The 14,650-nt window shown below is 43.7% G+C and overlaps 1 protein-coding gene across 1 annotated transcript in view; it reads left to right on the top strand.

Moving 5' to 3' along the window:
• PLEKHG4B (pleckstrin homology and RhoGEF domain containing G4B) overlaps positions 1 to 14,650 on the top strand; it is a 92,922-nt gene that overhangs the window by 4,764 nt on the left and 73,508 nt on the right. Inside the window, exon 2 of the mRNA XM_035134775.2 lies at positions 13,558 to 13,755. Coding sequence (XP_034990666.1) covers positions 13,558 to 13,755 — 198 coding nt within the window. The remainder of the gene's footprint in view (positions 1 to 13,557; positions 13,756 to 14,650) is intronic.

Here is a 14,650-nt window from a genome sequence, read left to right on the forward strand (position 1 = left end):
GGCAGGGGAGCACAGGTAAAAAGAAAATATTGGAATGTCTCTGCTGCTTTCAGGAAACGATAAGGCCTGGAAATGATGCCTTATGAGGAACGGCTTAGGAAGCTGGGTATGTTTAGCCTGAAGAAGAGAAGGTTAAGGGGTGATATGATAGCCATGCTCAAATATATAAAAGGATGTCATATAGAGGAGGGAGAAAGGTTGATTTCTGCTGCTCCAGAGAAGCGGACTCGGAGCAATGGATTCAAACTACAAGAAAAAAGATTCCACCTAAACATTAGGAAGAACTTCCTGACAGTAAGAGCTGTCCGGCAGTGGAATTTGCTACCAAGGAGTGTGGTGGAGTCTCCTTCTTTGGAGGTCTTTAAGCAGAGGCTTGACAGGCATATGTCAAGAATGCTTTTATGGTGTTTCCTGCTCGGCAGGGGGTTGGACTGGATGGCCCTTGCGGTCTCTTCCAACTCTACGATTCTATGATTCTATGAATTCTCATAGTGTCCCTCCTACAAGAGCCCAGAAAACCTTTTATTTCTTTGGATAGTTGCTGCCGTAGTCCCTGGGCGCTGAGCTCAGTCATCTGATTTGCATGTCTCCTGAGGACTGTTTGCTATTTTGGTACTGCTGCTGCTTCTGTCGCTGCTGCTGTTATTATTTATTAAATGAATCTGTTGCCTAACACCACAATTAAAACACATCATATAGCCCTGCGAAGGCCAGTTTTTTAAAAATACATTAATCAGCCCTGACAACAAACCTCCAATTTAAACAGAAGGTAAAATATAAACTAAAACCCCATTCAGAATATAAAAATGCCCTGAGAAAGAAACTCTGAGAAAGGTACTCTAAATTGCTAATAATAGTTGCTACTGCAGCTTTGAGCTGCTAAAAATACTAAAAGCCTGGTGGGAAATATAGGTGTATAAATCTTTGCAAGGTGTGGAGAAGGTGAATAGTAAAAAGCTTTTTCCCCTCTCCCATAACACAAGAACTCCAGTGGGCATCCAGTGAAGCTGAATGTTGGAAGACAAAAGGAAGAACTTCTTCACACAGTGCATAGTTTAGGCCAGGCATCCCCAAACTGCAGCCCTCCAGATGTTTTGGCCTACAACTCCCATGATTCCTAGCTAGCAGGACCAGTGGTCAGGGAAGATGGGAATTGTAGTCCAAAACATCTGGAGGGCCGAAGTTTGGGGGTGCCTGGTTTAGGCTATATATGGAATTCACTCCCACAAGAGGTACTGATGGATGTCTTTAAAAAAGGATTAGATCAATTAATGGCAATGGAGGCTGTGCTCTCTCCCCAGAAGCAGTATGCCTCTGAATACCATTGGCTGGGAATAGCAAGTGGGGAGAGCGCTGCTTGTGGGCTTTGCGTGGGCATCTGGTGGGCCATCGTGGGAATGGGTGCTCGATGGGCCCTGGGCCTGATCCTGCAGACTTTTCATATGTTCTTTCATATGATGTAACACATCAAGTGGTTAACGATGCTTGACCTCTGGGATGTGAGCTAAAACAGGCTGACTTTGTAACTTATAAAGTAGCACTCTGTGTGTTGGCAGCTAAGAAGACCAGGAAGAAAGAACTAGATAAAATAGTGATCAACTGCTAAGGGGATTCGGATATTTAATTTTGCACATTTTACTGGAGAATCTTCTGCTATTCTATTTTATGCAACAAACAATCTTAGTAGTTGTGATGGTGGTTTATATTGTATGTGTGGTGCCTGATGATATTTATGGTTTTTGCTGTTTTTCCTTTTGTTTTTCCCCTGAATGATGCCATGGCCTATGGCTAGCGCAATAAAAGTCCATGTTGTTGTTGTTGTTGTTGTTGTTGTTGTTGTTGTTGTTGTTGTTGTTGTTGTTGTTGTTGATAAGCTAAAACAGGCAGTTCCTGACTGGAAACAAAATTATTTTGACATTCACCTAAGTAAATAATTTGAAATTCCCATTGTAGGACAAAATCTGTTTAGGGATATGCACCGTTGCTATGCTTGGGGAAGCTTGCTAAGTTTCCGTGCACACTTTCAAAAACTGCTGTCTATCCCTTGGAAAAAAAACTGTTCGAACTTGCATGGGGATTTCCAAAGAGGATGTGGGCTTTATCTCTGGAGAGCAAAATGATTTTGCAGATGCCAAAAGCTTCTGTTTGTTTAGACTTATCTAAACTATAAAGAACCTTGTGGATAATAAAGGAATTCTTAATCAAAGGCAGTGAGCTTTTTTTTGTTACTTTGGGGGATTCTTCTGGAAACCATAAGCTTACCTCCAGAAAGTTAATAAATAGACAGCCACAAGCATAACAGCATTAAGAAGCTTCTGGTGTTTATTTCCTTAATTATAAATATTTTTTATTGGTTTTATACATAAACAACAGATATTAAAAGAAAATAATAAAAATGATACAAAAGAGAGAAACAAAAAACAAAAAAGAAAAAATACAAAAAACATGAAAATAAAAATACAATAAAACAAATATCCAAATACTCATTTTAACTTTCTTCTACCTTTCCAACCATTGTTTCTTGAACTTCCCCAGGTCCCTCCTAACTGAGTTCCCTTTCAATTCCTCTTTAGCAGTTTCTTACTCATTACTTCAAATATTAATCACAACTATAGCTATTATTTCACCTTTACCTCAACCCATTAAATTTAATTCATTTATCTATTTTCCTCCTATCTTCTTTCCTCCCTAATGCCTTAACAGCCAAATATTCCCTTAGATATTCAACCTTTTATATTCCAAAATATTCCCCTAAATATAGTTTAAACTTCTTCCAGTCTTCCTCCACCGTCTCCTCTGCTTGGTCCCAGAGTCTTCCTGTCAGTTCCGCGAGTTCCATAAAGTCCATCATCTTCATTTGCCATTCTTCTAAAGTAGGCAGTTCATTTTTCCTTTAATATTTCGCAATTAGGATCCTTGCAGCCGTAGTAGCATACATAAAAAAATTAACATCCTTTCTTGGGATTTCATCCCCAATTATACCAAGTAAAAAGGCTTCTGTTTTTTTCAAAAATGTATTTTTCAATACTTTCTTCAATTCATTATAAATCATTTCCCAGAAGCCTTTTACCTTAGGGCATGTCCACCACATGTGGTAGAAGGTGTCTATTTCCTGAGCCATTCCTTGTGCTGTTTGCAAGACCCTGGGTGAGATTCGGTGTTGTGTGAGTGGGTGTGACAGGCGCTCCCTCCTCCTGCAGCTTTCCATGCTTTCCAGCATGGAGTGTCCTCCAAAGCCCCAGAGCAGATTTGGGGGCTGCAGTGAAGGCTGCAGAGAGGAGGGGAGGGAGGAGACGTCTCTGCAAGGGAAAGTCTGTTGCAATGCTGCTGAAATAGGGTTAGGAAGAGTATAAGGGAAACAGGTCGCGGTTTTTCATTATGTGCAACAGTGTGACAATTGTGATAAGGTTGTGACACCGTGGTGCATATATGTTAGAATATCTAAATAATTTAAATAGAAATGTGAAATCAGGAACTTTTCCATTCTTATTTTTTGAAAACATGTCTAAACTGCTGTGCTGCCTTCAGAGTGTTGACTTGTCAGATGTGCTGGTTTGTTTGTGAGTAGGGGAAAGCGGGTGATCTTTATCTCTCTGCTACCAACACTGCTCCATTGACGGAAATAGTTTATAGGGGATGTGAGTAATCTAAAGGTCACAAAAGTTCTCTGTGCTCATGTCTAGGCTACAAGGCTAGCTTGATTATGGGATGGGGGGGGACCTGTTTCTCCCCCTGTACTTAAAGGAGAGCTGTGAGCAGTCAGAAGGTGAAGAATGTGAGTTCCTTCCTAGGAAAGTGTATCCTGGTACCATCTCTTTCTCTTTGGCGATCCCTCGTAGCCGAGTAAGACTGTCTTCCATAAACACGGTTTTAACAATGGGTCCGTAAGTGACCGTGGAGGTCAATTCTGGATCCACACGTCCTTCCACAGTGGGGATATTGGTTTCCAGGTGGGAGTTGATCATGGTGTGGATTTGCCAAGCGGGCCTTCCTCTTAGCACCTTTCTCCCTTGCCTCCTGAGTTTGAGTGTCTTCAAAGCCGATGACACCTTTGGTAAAGGCTGTTCTCCAACTGGAGCACTCACAGGCCAGTGCTTCCTAGTTGTCAGTGTTTATACTACATATTTAAAGATTTGCCTTGAGACAGCCTTTAAACCTATTTTGTTGACCACCAGCATTACACTTTCAGCCTGCTCAGGTTGAAGAGCTTTCCATCTGTTCGATATATGATTTCTACTCCGGTGGGGAGTTTCCCATCACTTACGGACCCATTGTTAAAACCATGTTTATGGAAGACAATCTTACTTGGCTATGAGTGATCGCAGAAGAAGAAGGAGAAGAAGGAGAAGGAGAAGGAGAAGGAGAAGGAGAAGGAGAAGGAGAAGGAGAAGGAGAAGAAGAAGAAGAAGAAGAAGAAGAAGAAGAAGAAGAAGAAGAAGAAGATGATTTATAAATTGACTCAGCAAGTGTTCCATTTCCCCCTGTACAGAGTAATCTGTGACTGAGTCAGAATGAGAGAGCAAGTAACCTTTTCACCTTCTGACTTTATAAATTGGCTGGAAATCCAAACATACAACTTTTATAAGATAGTTGTTAACAAGTCTGGACTGAACAGTGTCATTGTATGAGTGGACAGGGGAGGGCTATTCCTCTGGAGAGAGCCAAGCCTTTGCAAAAATCCTTATGGTGATCATCTGTAGGATTACAGCGGGTGGCGCTGTGGTCTAAACCACTGAGCCTAGGGCTTGCTGATCGGAAGGTCGGTGGTTCCAATCCCCGCGACGGGTGAGCTCCTGTTGTTCAGTCCCAGCTCCTGCCCACCTAGCAGTTCGAAAGCACGTCAAAGTGCAAGTAGATATCCTATCTATCAAGTGCTTTGGCATTTATACTATGGTGCTCTCACAGGATCTGCTCTGTCCAAAAAAAAAAGGTTTAAACATCCTAATGAAGTCGTTGGGAGAAGGTGTCTAGAGATCTGGGGTATACAGTCATACCTTGTTTTGCTTTTCACCTTCTCTTGCTCCTGCTCAAAAATCTGTGTAACCTTAATGAGGCTTCTTCTTCTGCCCTTCCCACGCAGCCTGCTAGTCAAGACTCAGAGAATGGTCATCCATCACTACTTGTTTTTCTTTCCAAAGAACTTTGCTGGTTTCTCTCTCTCCCTGTCCAGACCTTTAGAGATGGAGTTAGGTCCATGCCCTCTGCAGCACTAGTGCAATAATGTTCTCAGCACAATCCTGATGATTGTGAAATGTTTACCACTTATTCCTTTATGTTGTTGTTTAGTCGTTTAGTCGTGTCCGACTCTTCGTGACCCCATGGACCAGAGCACGCCAGGCACTCCTGTCTTCCACTGCCTCCCGCAGTTTGGTCAAACTCATGTTCGTAGCTTCAAGAACACTGTCCAACCATCTCGTCCTCTATCGTCCCCTTCTCCTTGTGCCCTCCATCTTTCCCAACATCAGGGTCTTTTCCAGGGAGCCTTCTCTTCTCATGAGGTGGCCAAAGTATTGGAGCCTCAGCTTCAGGATCTGTCTTTTATAGGACAGATCCTTTATTCCTTTATAGGCCAGTGGAATGGGGAATCCCAATGGAAACTATGGGGCAACAGACATTGTGGTGGAGTCAGCATCTTGCATGCTGGCAGCTGTTGCCTCAGAAAGGTGTTATGCGTGGCATGGAGGGCGGGGACCAGATGCACTGTGAGAAACATGATAAAAGACCCTTGTTACACAATAAAATTAATAAATCCTGCTGCCATTCACTGGTTCTATGAGGAAATATTACATTTAATTATAGACAAAATTATTTGGAATGCAAGTTACTTTATTGAACTGTTCCAATTCAAATTAAAAAGAACAGCTTTTGAGTAGGTGAGACACATCCTTTTTCTTACCGTGCTAGTGCTGGACCCAATCCAATGGGCAATAGTCTGTCCCATGTTAATCCATGGGACCTGCAGAGGTAGAAGAGTTCCCTTTGGGGAAAAAAGACATACAGTAAAGGGAGACATGTCAGTTCCCATGTTGAGAAGAGGAAGACGGCGCTTCCATAGAATTAAAATGTTACCAACAAGAAGAGCTGAATAAGGTGTGCAAACCAGCAAGGGCATAATTGTGTGTTCTTACTGATGTTTTGTACTACTTGCTTGTACACAGGCACTGCTGCACTCGAGTTTAAGATATTGGTAAAAAAAATGCAGTTGAAAGCAGGGGAGAGATTGTCACTTCTGATGATATGAATGATATCTAGTAATTTGACTCCTGCTTTTTATTTGAAAGCTTATACATTGGTCACCCATCAAAACTGATCTGCGTGTCCAGCATCGGCCGTGTTATAGCACTGGGTGCTCATCTGCCATCTAATGGGATCAATCAATACATGCTTATAATTATCCCTGATGGACTCTCCCATGTTCAGAGATGGTGTATCACATAACACTGAAATTCAATTATCCCAGCAACGAAATACTGCATTTGGAGTACCAGTACTGGAGGGAAATTCAGCTTCCCTTTGTCAGTTATTCTCTTCAATAACTGCACCAGATATTTGGATTTCATTTTGCAATAACTTAGGAACAATTTCATGTTCGTGCAATCAAATGGCAGTCTGGAAAAGTCCCTTACTTGTGCATTTGACTTTTGCTGACCTCGGTCCTTCTATTTCCCTGCTGCCTTTGTTTCATAGCTGCAAACCCTTAAAAGATTGTAAGGGGTACTGCAGGCCTTGCAAGCAATGAAATTTACAGCCATAAGTTCCCCCAAAAGCTTTACGTGAAACTAAGATTATTCTAAATGAGAAAGGCATGGTCCAGCAAAGCACTCAAAGGCTTGGTCTAAGGTAAGGTGTCGGAAGAGGGAAACAGTTAAGAGAACTTGCCCAGGCAGGCACATTCTTAATCCCCCAAAAGAAGCAAGTGACCACAACAGGACACTGGGTGTTGGGATGAAATTAAGCCAAATCTTTATTAGCTGCAGGATTCGGGATAGGATCAGTTCGTCATTCCACTTGCCCCATACTGGTGGAATGGGATTCAATGAGGCTGCACCACACTAAACCCATTCTCAGGGAACTGCCCAGTGCTGACCCTTGTTGTGCTGCAAGCCAAGCTGGCAAAGTCTCACTGGGAGACTGGGGAGAGGATTCCAGCCAGGCAGAGACCCAACCCGAGCTTGGGGCATGCCAGGGCCAATCCTCCCCTCAAGCCCCTTATGGGAGACCCCCCCCTTCACTATGTCGAGCCTACGCAGTGCCATTTCTGCCACAGTTCCAGGCTGCCATTCGTTGACATACTACTAGAGCGTGCTGTCTGCAGATTGCCTAAGCCTGCAATATTTAAAATATCTGTGTTGGGAGAGTTAATGTTGAAGAAGGTGATACTCTTACAAGTTCCACACAATTCATTTAATCATTACACAGCTTAGGGAATTCACTACCCCAAGTTGGGCATTGGGGGGTGGTTGCCATTAGGGACGCAGGTGGCGCTGTGGTCTTGCCGATCAGAAGGTCAGCGGTTCAAATCCCCGCAACGGGGTGAGCTCCCATTGCTTGGTCCCTGCTCCTGCCAACCTAGCAGTTCGAAAGCACATCAAAGTGCAAGTAGATAAATAGGTACCACTTCAGCGGGAAGGTAAACAGTGTTCCGTGCACTCCTCTGGTTCGCCAGAAGCAGCTTTGTCATGCTGGCCACATGACCCGGAAGCTGTACGCCGGCTCCCTTGGCCAATAAAGTAAGATGTGCACCACAACCCCAGAGTCGTCCACGACTGGACCTAATGGTCGGGGGTCCCTTTACCTTTACCTAGTTACCATTAACTTTGAGGATGTTGTAAAATGATAGCTGTAACAGTGTGATGGAGCCTCCCATGTTCAGAGATGGTGTATCTGAGAGCCAAATGCTGGCTGCAAGCAGGTTGCGCACAAGCCAGCTTCATCTCCTCTGTGTGAGACTTCCACACACATCTGGCTCATCGATATTGGCAACAGAGTGTGGGATTAGGTGGGTTACTGCGATAAGTGGCTTCATTGGCGAAACGAAACAGCATATATCTCGTAATGACAACTGCATTAGAAACCGCTCTGTGCTGTGGACAGCCCTGGCTCAAAACCTGTTGAAATCAGATGTTTTCCTGTTGATTCTATAATTGCTTGCTGAATTCCCTTCCTTCCGTTTGGTGGGCACACAGTGCTGGACTCAATGGACCTTTCATGTGATCCAGCAAGGAAATGTTGGGAAACTTTGAAAAAAACACCTTTCTCTCTCTCTCTCTCTGGGACTCTCTGAAACTGGTTAATTTTAGACTTGCACCACTGGCCTGCCTGCAGTAGGGAGGACACCAAGAAGGGCTTAGTTAATCACAAATAAATCACTGGGATACCTGCCAGCGGTGAGCTCTCTGTCTCTGGAATGCTTTAGTACCAGGAAGTTTCTATCACCAAAACAATGTATTCTGGGGAAAGATGGGAAGAAGAGCCTGCACAGCTGCAGGGCTAAAAATCTTAGGCTCCTCTTTTATGTGGAGCAGAAAAGTAAAGCCTTGGAGGCGGCCAAGGTTTTCGGTTATTTCCGTTTCACCCCAGTATGTTTTTGTTCAGTCTTCTTTCCCATCTAATCTGAAATGTTGCATAGTTTATATCAATGAAAAACAAAGTGAGCAAGCAATGTTTTAAGCATTACATATCTAAGCAATTGTGCCAAATCATTTGGTTAATCGTTAAAAGTTGTGGTTCACACACCCATGTATGTCATTTGATTTACTCAGTATTTGATTACTGCCTGCCAAACTCCTGCCATTTGAAAAGTTAAACTTGCCAGCTTGCCAAGCAATCCGGATATTTCATCTTTGAGGGGTCATTTGCACACAGTGTTCAAAACTCCCATTGTTCTAGGCGCATTTTGCGACAGGGAATTTCATCAGTGCGAGCAGTTTCTGAGCTGGGCACAGTACTGCACCTAAGATTACAGATTAAAACCGCAGAGTGGAAGGAAAGGCCTCACCACTTCCAGCTACTCTCTGAAGACTGGATAAGAGACCCTCTTAAGAATATCAGGGGGGTGGGCAGGGGAAGGACTTGACCATGTGAAAAAGGAACATAGTATTTTAACTGCAGTTCATACATTTTCAGCTTTGCATACTTGTTATAAAAAAAACTGCGCCTAAACGTTCCATTGTTGCGCCCATAATCTAGGTTTAAGGGGTACCATTTAGCTCCTAACTTTCATATCTCAGTTTCTAACATTGTTTTGCACAGGCTTGTGTGAATGCTCAGCACTGTAGCCATCAAGTGATATATATATACACGAAAACAAGTGTGGTGTAGTGGTTAAGAGCGGTAGACTCGTAATCTGGGGAACTGGGTTCGCTTCCCTGCTCCTCCACATGCAGCTGCTGGGTGACCTTGGGCTAGTCACACTTCTCTGAAGTCTCTCAGCCTCACCCACCTCACAGAGTGTTTGTTGTGGGAGAGGAAGGGAAAGGAGAATGTTAGCCGCTTTGAGACTCCTTCGGGTAGTGATAAAGCGGGATATCAAATCCAATCCAATTCAAACTCCTCCTCCTCTTCCTCCTCCTCTTCTTCTTCTTCTTCTTCTTCTTCTTCTTCTTCTTCTTCTTCTTCTTCTTCTTCTTCTTCTTCCTCTTTCTTCCAGTGTTCCTTCCTGTGCCCCTCGGGTCTCCAGTTAGGTTGAATTTTAGATTGTAAGCTCCTTAGCAGTGGCGGAGCTTCCCAGGGACGTGGCACGCGTTTTGGGGGTGGGGTGGGCAGCCACGATGGCACCCCTGGGATCGCGCTGCCTGGGGTGGCGCGCCCCTACCGCCCCTACCTTCCTACACTACTGCTCCTTGGGGCAGGGACTTACCCTCTCGTTCATTATGCTATGCATACATTGATGAGACCTGATTATTTATTCTTGTTAGAAACAGCCCTGTGCTTGCAAATTGAATCCGGAAACTTTTCCTTAGGGAATTTGTTTGGTTTCATATATTTATTTAATTTGTACGTCACCCTATACCCATACATCCCAGGACAGTTCACAACATAAAATCACAAAAAAATAAAAATAGAAAAGACATAATAAAATAGAAAGAAAAGACAACCCAATAACCTCCCCTTCTACAGCACATTTTAAAAGGGCATCGGATGTCAATCAACCAAAGACCTGGTTAAAAAGGAATGTTTTTGCCTGGTGCCCAAAGGTGTATAATGAAGACACCAGCCAAACCTTCCCGGGGAGAGCATTCAACAAATGGGGAGCCACCACAGAAAAGACCCTTTCTGGTGTTGTTACCCTTTGGACCTCTTGCGGAGGAGGCACATGAAGAAGGGCCTTGGAGGGTGATCTCAGGGTCCACGTAGGTTCATATGGAAAGAGGTGGTCCTTGAGGAATTGCGGAAGTTATACCCTGCCTTTTCCCATGAAATAAAATAAAAAATAAAATAAACTACACCCACCCACCCACTATTAGAAACATGTCGGAGAGCAAACTTCTCTTGTGCATGCAGCCAAAGTGCCCCGACGGGGCTGTAGGAATAGGAGTATCTGATGGTGTGCTGGGCTCTTGCTTTCCTTCAGCACCAGCACAAGCCAGAGATTCTGGGCGGGGTGGTGGTGGTGGAGGGGATGGCTCAGCAGAGGCTAGGAGCCTCTTGAGGAAGAGGAGGAAGACTGAGACTGAGGGATGCTGTTGGCACAAGGTTTTATTGGGGTTTCCTTGCTTGAAAGTTGCTGTCCGGTGCAGGGCCTTGCCTCATCCCCACCCCACTCCCCTTCTTTTTCTGACCCTGGCAAAACTTATTGCATAATACGCAAGAAGACTGGACCTAGGATGGGAGGAAATGCATTCTCGGCTGGTAGCAGGGACTATCCACCTGTGATCTTCGTTACATCTTAATGTTATAAATCAATCACAGTGCAAAATGGCTGTTTGGCCATTCGATGGGTCTTCCCACCCTCCTAAAGGCTTTTTTTGGGGGGGGACCCATATGTTGAATATATTTTTTCCTGGAGGGGAGTTTCAGGGTGGGGCGAAGTGTGAAGGCAGGAGATGGAGATCAGGTCTCTGTTCTACCAAATGGACCTCAAGGGCAGCAACAAGCAGCGCTGAGTGAGAGGGGATGAATTTATGAGCAGGGATGGGGCAGGGAGAGAGCACTGATTAGCAGAAGGCACCGCCCTCCTTGCAAATAGCAAGCATTTGCCCCTTTGCATGTTAAAGTAAGACCTTGTGCATCCCTCCTGATTTGGTAATGGGGTCGGGATGTGAACAAGAACATGTGGCTACCCTTGCTATGCCTAGTTTGGCCCTCAGTTGGAACTATTCTGGGAAAAATCCCTCCTACCTTTTTGACAGATCTTGAATAATAACAGTCATAGAAGTGAGGAGGGGTGGTGGCAGTGGCAAGATCTTGCCCAGAGCACTTATTGCAGGCTTCTGCCACCTGCTTCAGTTTGCCTCATGGGTGGACCAGATGAAGCTGGTGGGAGTGCTTGTTAATAATGTTTCTTCTCTGCCGATATCAAGCTACAGGTACATGGAAAGAGTGTTATTGGAGGCTATATTGCTTAAACATAAAGGTTTCATTTATGAAGTGCAGGTTAAAGCTCACTGGCACGGAAAAGATATCCTGAGATAAGGATGGGGGAGTGATTCGAATCAGTTTGCATTTATAGGTGAATTTATCAAATCCACACTTTCTGAAACAAAGCCATCATTCAAAAGTCACACATCTGAATTTTTAAGTGTAGTTCTCCAAGCAGTGTTTACAAAACTGCATATATTAAAGGAAAATGTGCTTTAAAATGAATATATCAGTGAAAATATACAGAAATGCATTTTATTAGGAGAAGGTCCTTGCAAAAATGCATACACTAGTCAAAACTGTGTTTATTAGGAGAAATTCACACTAAAGATTTTGATAAATATTTTTGGGTGGAGAAATGCACAAATTGCTTCAGAAATGTGGAGAACTGAATTTAAGATTTTTTTTTTAAAAAAAGTGAAACAGAGAGAACCAAAACTCTGAGATCTTTCCATCTCCATCCAGAGATATTTAGAATATTCTGGCACTTTCCGCCTCAGGTTTTCCTGCAATCTCTTTCGATTTTTATTCCTATGATTTAGGACAGAGTTTTCCTATACAACTTGGCAGGGAAGGAATGTGACCTTATAGCTAACATTTACACAGCTGGGGTTTCCATGGTTACTAAGAGGATGTGACACATTATGAGACAAACTCAGGAAGCAGGATGGTGGCAGTTTGGGTGGCTCCTTGGTGTGTGAGAAGCTTTATGGCCCCCCTTTGCTTGCACTGGTTCTGGCCTACGGATCCTCCCTCCCTCCTCTCCCTCCCATTTACCTTAGCAAGGGTTGGGAACTAAAGTGTCACAGCAGTGTTTGCTGATGTTGGCGGGGTTTTTCTCTCTCTCAAAAGAAACCCAACACCAAGCCTATGTACACACCAGCGCTCTTCCTGCCAGGGAGGGGCTAATTGCCATGCCAACCCCTGTGCAAATATATCATGGTGATAACAGAGTCAAAAGCAGTTCAGTCATTGCAAGACACTGAGAGGGTGCTATGTTTGTTTCCTGAGCTTTGCCTGAAGGAAGAGGTTGCCCCCCCCCTTAGCACTCTAGACCTGGGAATCCAGTATTGTCTATTGCGACTGATACCTTCTGCCTTCAGAGTTACACACAGAGAGGTCTTTAATGTCACCTGCTGCATGATCCTTTTTAAGCAGGAGGGACTGGAAATGGGACTGTGTGGAAAGCAGTTGCAGTTACTCCCCTTGGGCTTTGCAGCTGTGGAACACGCAAGGAAATCAAAAGCATTAATATGCAATACACCAGATGTATCACAACTTTTGTTGGTGAAAGCTATGGGACAAAAGTTATTGTTACTACTCGCAACACAAGAGCAGGCCTTTTCTGTGGTGGCTCCTCATTTGTGGAATGCTCTCCCCAGGGAGACTCTCCGGGCACCTTCACTACATTAACCTTTAGATGCCAGGTGAAAATGTTCCCCTATAACCAGGCCTTGGGCTGATTAAACAACCTCTGTGTTTGTTGAAGGGGGCTGTTGGGTTGTTGTTGTTCTAACTATGATGTGTATTTTGTGTTTGCATTTTTATGCTGTAAAAACCACCCTGTGATCTCCGGATGAAGGGTGGTGTATAAATGTAATAAATTAATAATAATAATTTTGGGAAAGTAATCCACTCAAAGAGGTCCTAGGCTCTCAGTAAATGGGGGGGATGGAATTCGATCTGTGTGAGGGTCTTTCTGTTTCCAGGGTTTGCAAGCTTTCGTTTTGTCCTCTCTCTTCCAAAGGACACGGCACCTTGGATGGTGGTTGGTAGTGGTGGATAAACTTGTTGTTTGGGTACATTTATTCATTATTTTCTCTTTGAAGAAACCCCGGAAAGTGTCTGGGGAACCCCATGGTTTGCTGTGACACAGTTTTGAAAACCAGGGCATTAACAGTTAATACTGTTTCTCTGTGTAGAATCTACACTTCTTCCCTATTGCCTAACACTGTGGTTTTTATTTATTTATTTCAGAACTCTGAATCCCTCGATATTTATATCCAGAATACACTTTCCTCTCTATATCCACCTTTTGAGGCCACAGCTGCTACTGTTCTGTGGCAACTTTTCAGCATTGTTGAAAAGTTTTATAACGGAGATGGTCTCAGATGTCTAATTGATTTCCTTGTTCCTGCCAAGAGAGTCTTACAGTGTATCCAGCGGGAAACCTGTGTAAGTATATTTGTATCTGCTCTGGCAAAACAGAGACACTTTGTTCATTATCCAATCATGAGGAGGGCGGAATAAGATGCTGTTTAATCTTTTAACTGCTGGGCAAAATGAAACCCTAGATAACCATGGGAAAGTTCATTCTAGTAAGACACTGGAAAGCGAAGCATCGAGTTTTGCATTTGTTTGGAATATAATTCCATGAATTTGTGCTGTAGTACATTTCAGGAGAATGGTAGGAGGGTATATATATATATATATATATATATATATATATATATATATATAGCTACAGAATTTATATTGTTGGGTCAATAAATGATAAGAGGGTAAGAAAAATGATTTATGATTGTAGGATAATTTGTGTGTGTTCTTTGCATGGGCATCAGAATTTGAGTAAATCATTGAAAGTCTAGCATGAACTTGATTAAAAAGGTAACTCTTAAAAAGGGTTAAAAAGGGACCCCTGACCATTAGGTCCAGTCGTGACCAACTCTGGGGTTGGCTTCTTTAAATGGCCAGTTGTTGTTGTTGTTGTTTAGTCGTTTAGTCGTGTCCGACTCTTCGTGACCCCATGGACCAGAGCACGCCAGGCACTCCTGTCTTGCACTGCCTCCCGCAGTTTGGTCAAACTCATATTCGTAGCTTCGAGAACACTGCCCAACCATCTCGTCCTCTGTTGTCCCCTTCTCCTAGTGCCCTCAATCTCATCAGGGTCTTTTCCAGGGAGTCTTCTCTTCTCATGAGGTGGCCAAAGTATTGGAGCCTCAGCTTCAGGATCTGTCCTTCCAGTGAGCACTCAGGGCTGATTTCCTTCAGAATGGATAGGTTTGATCTTCTTGCAGTCCATGGGACTCTCAAGACTCTCCTCCAGCACCATAATTCAAAAGCATCCATT

This window comes from Zootoca vivipara, chromosome 13, assembly GCF_963506605.1.
Source record: "Zootoca vivipara chromosome 13, rZooViv1.1, whole genome shotgun sequence".
Taxonomy (NCBI): Eukaryota; Metazoa; Chordata; class Lepidosauria; order Squamata; family Lacertidae; genus Zootoca; species Zootoca vivipara.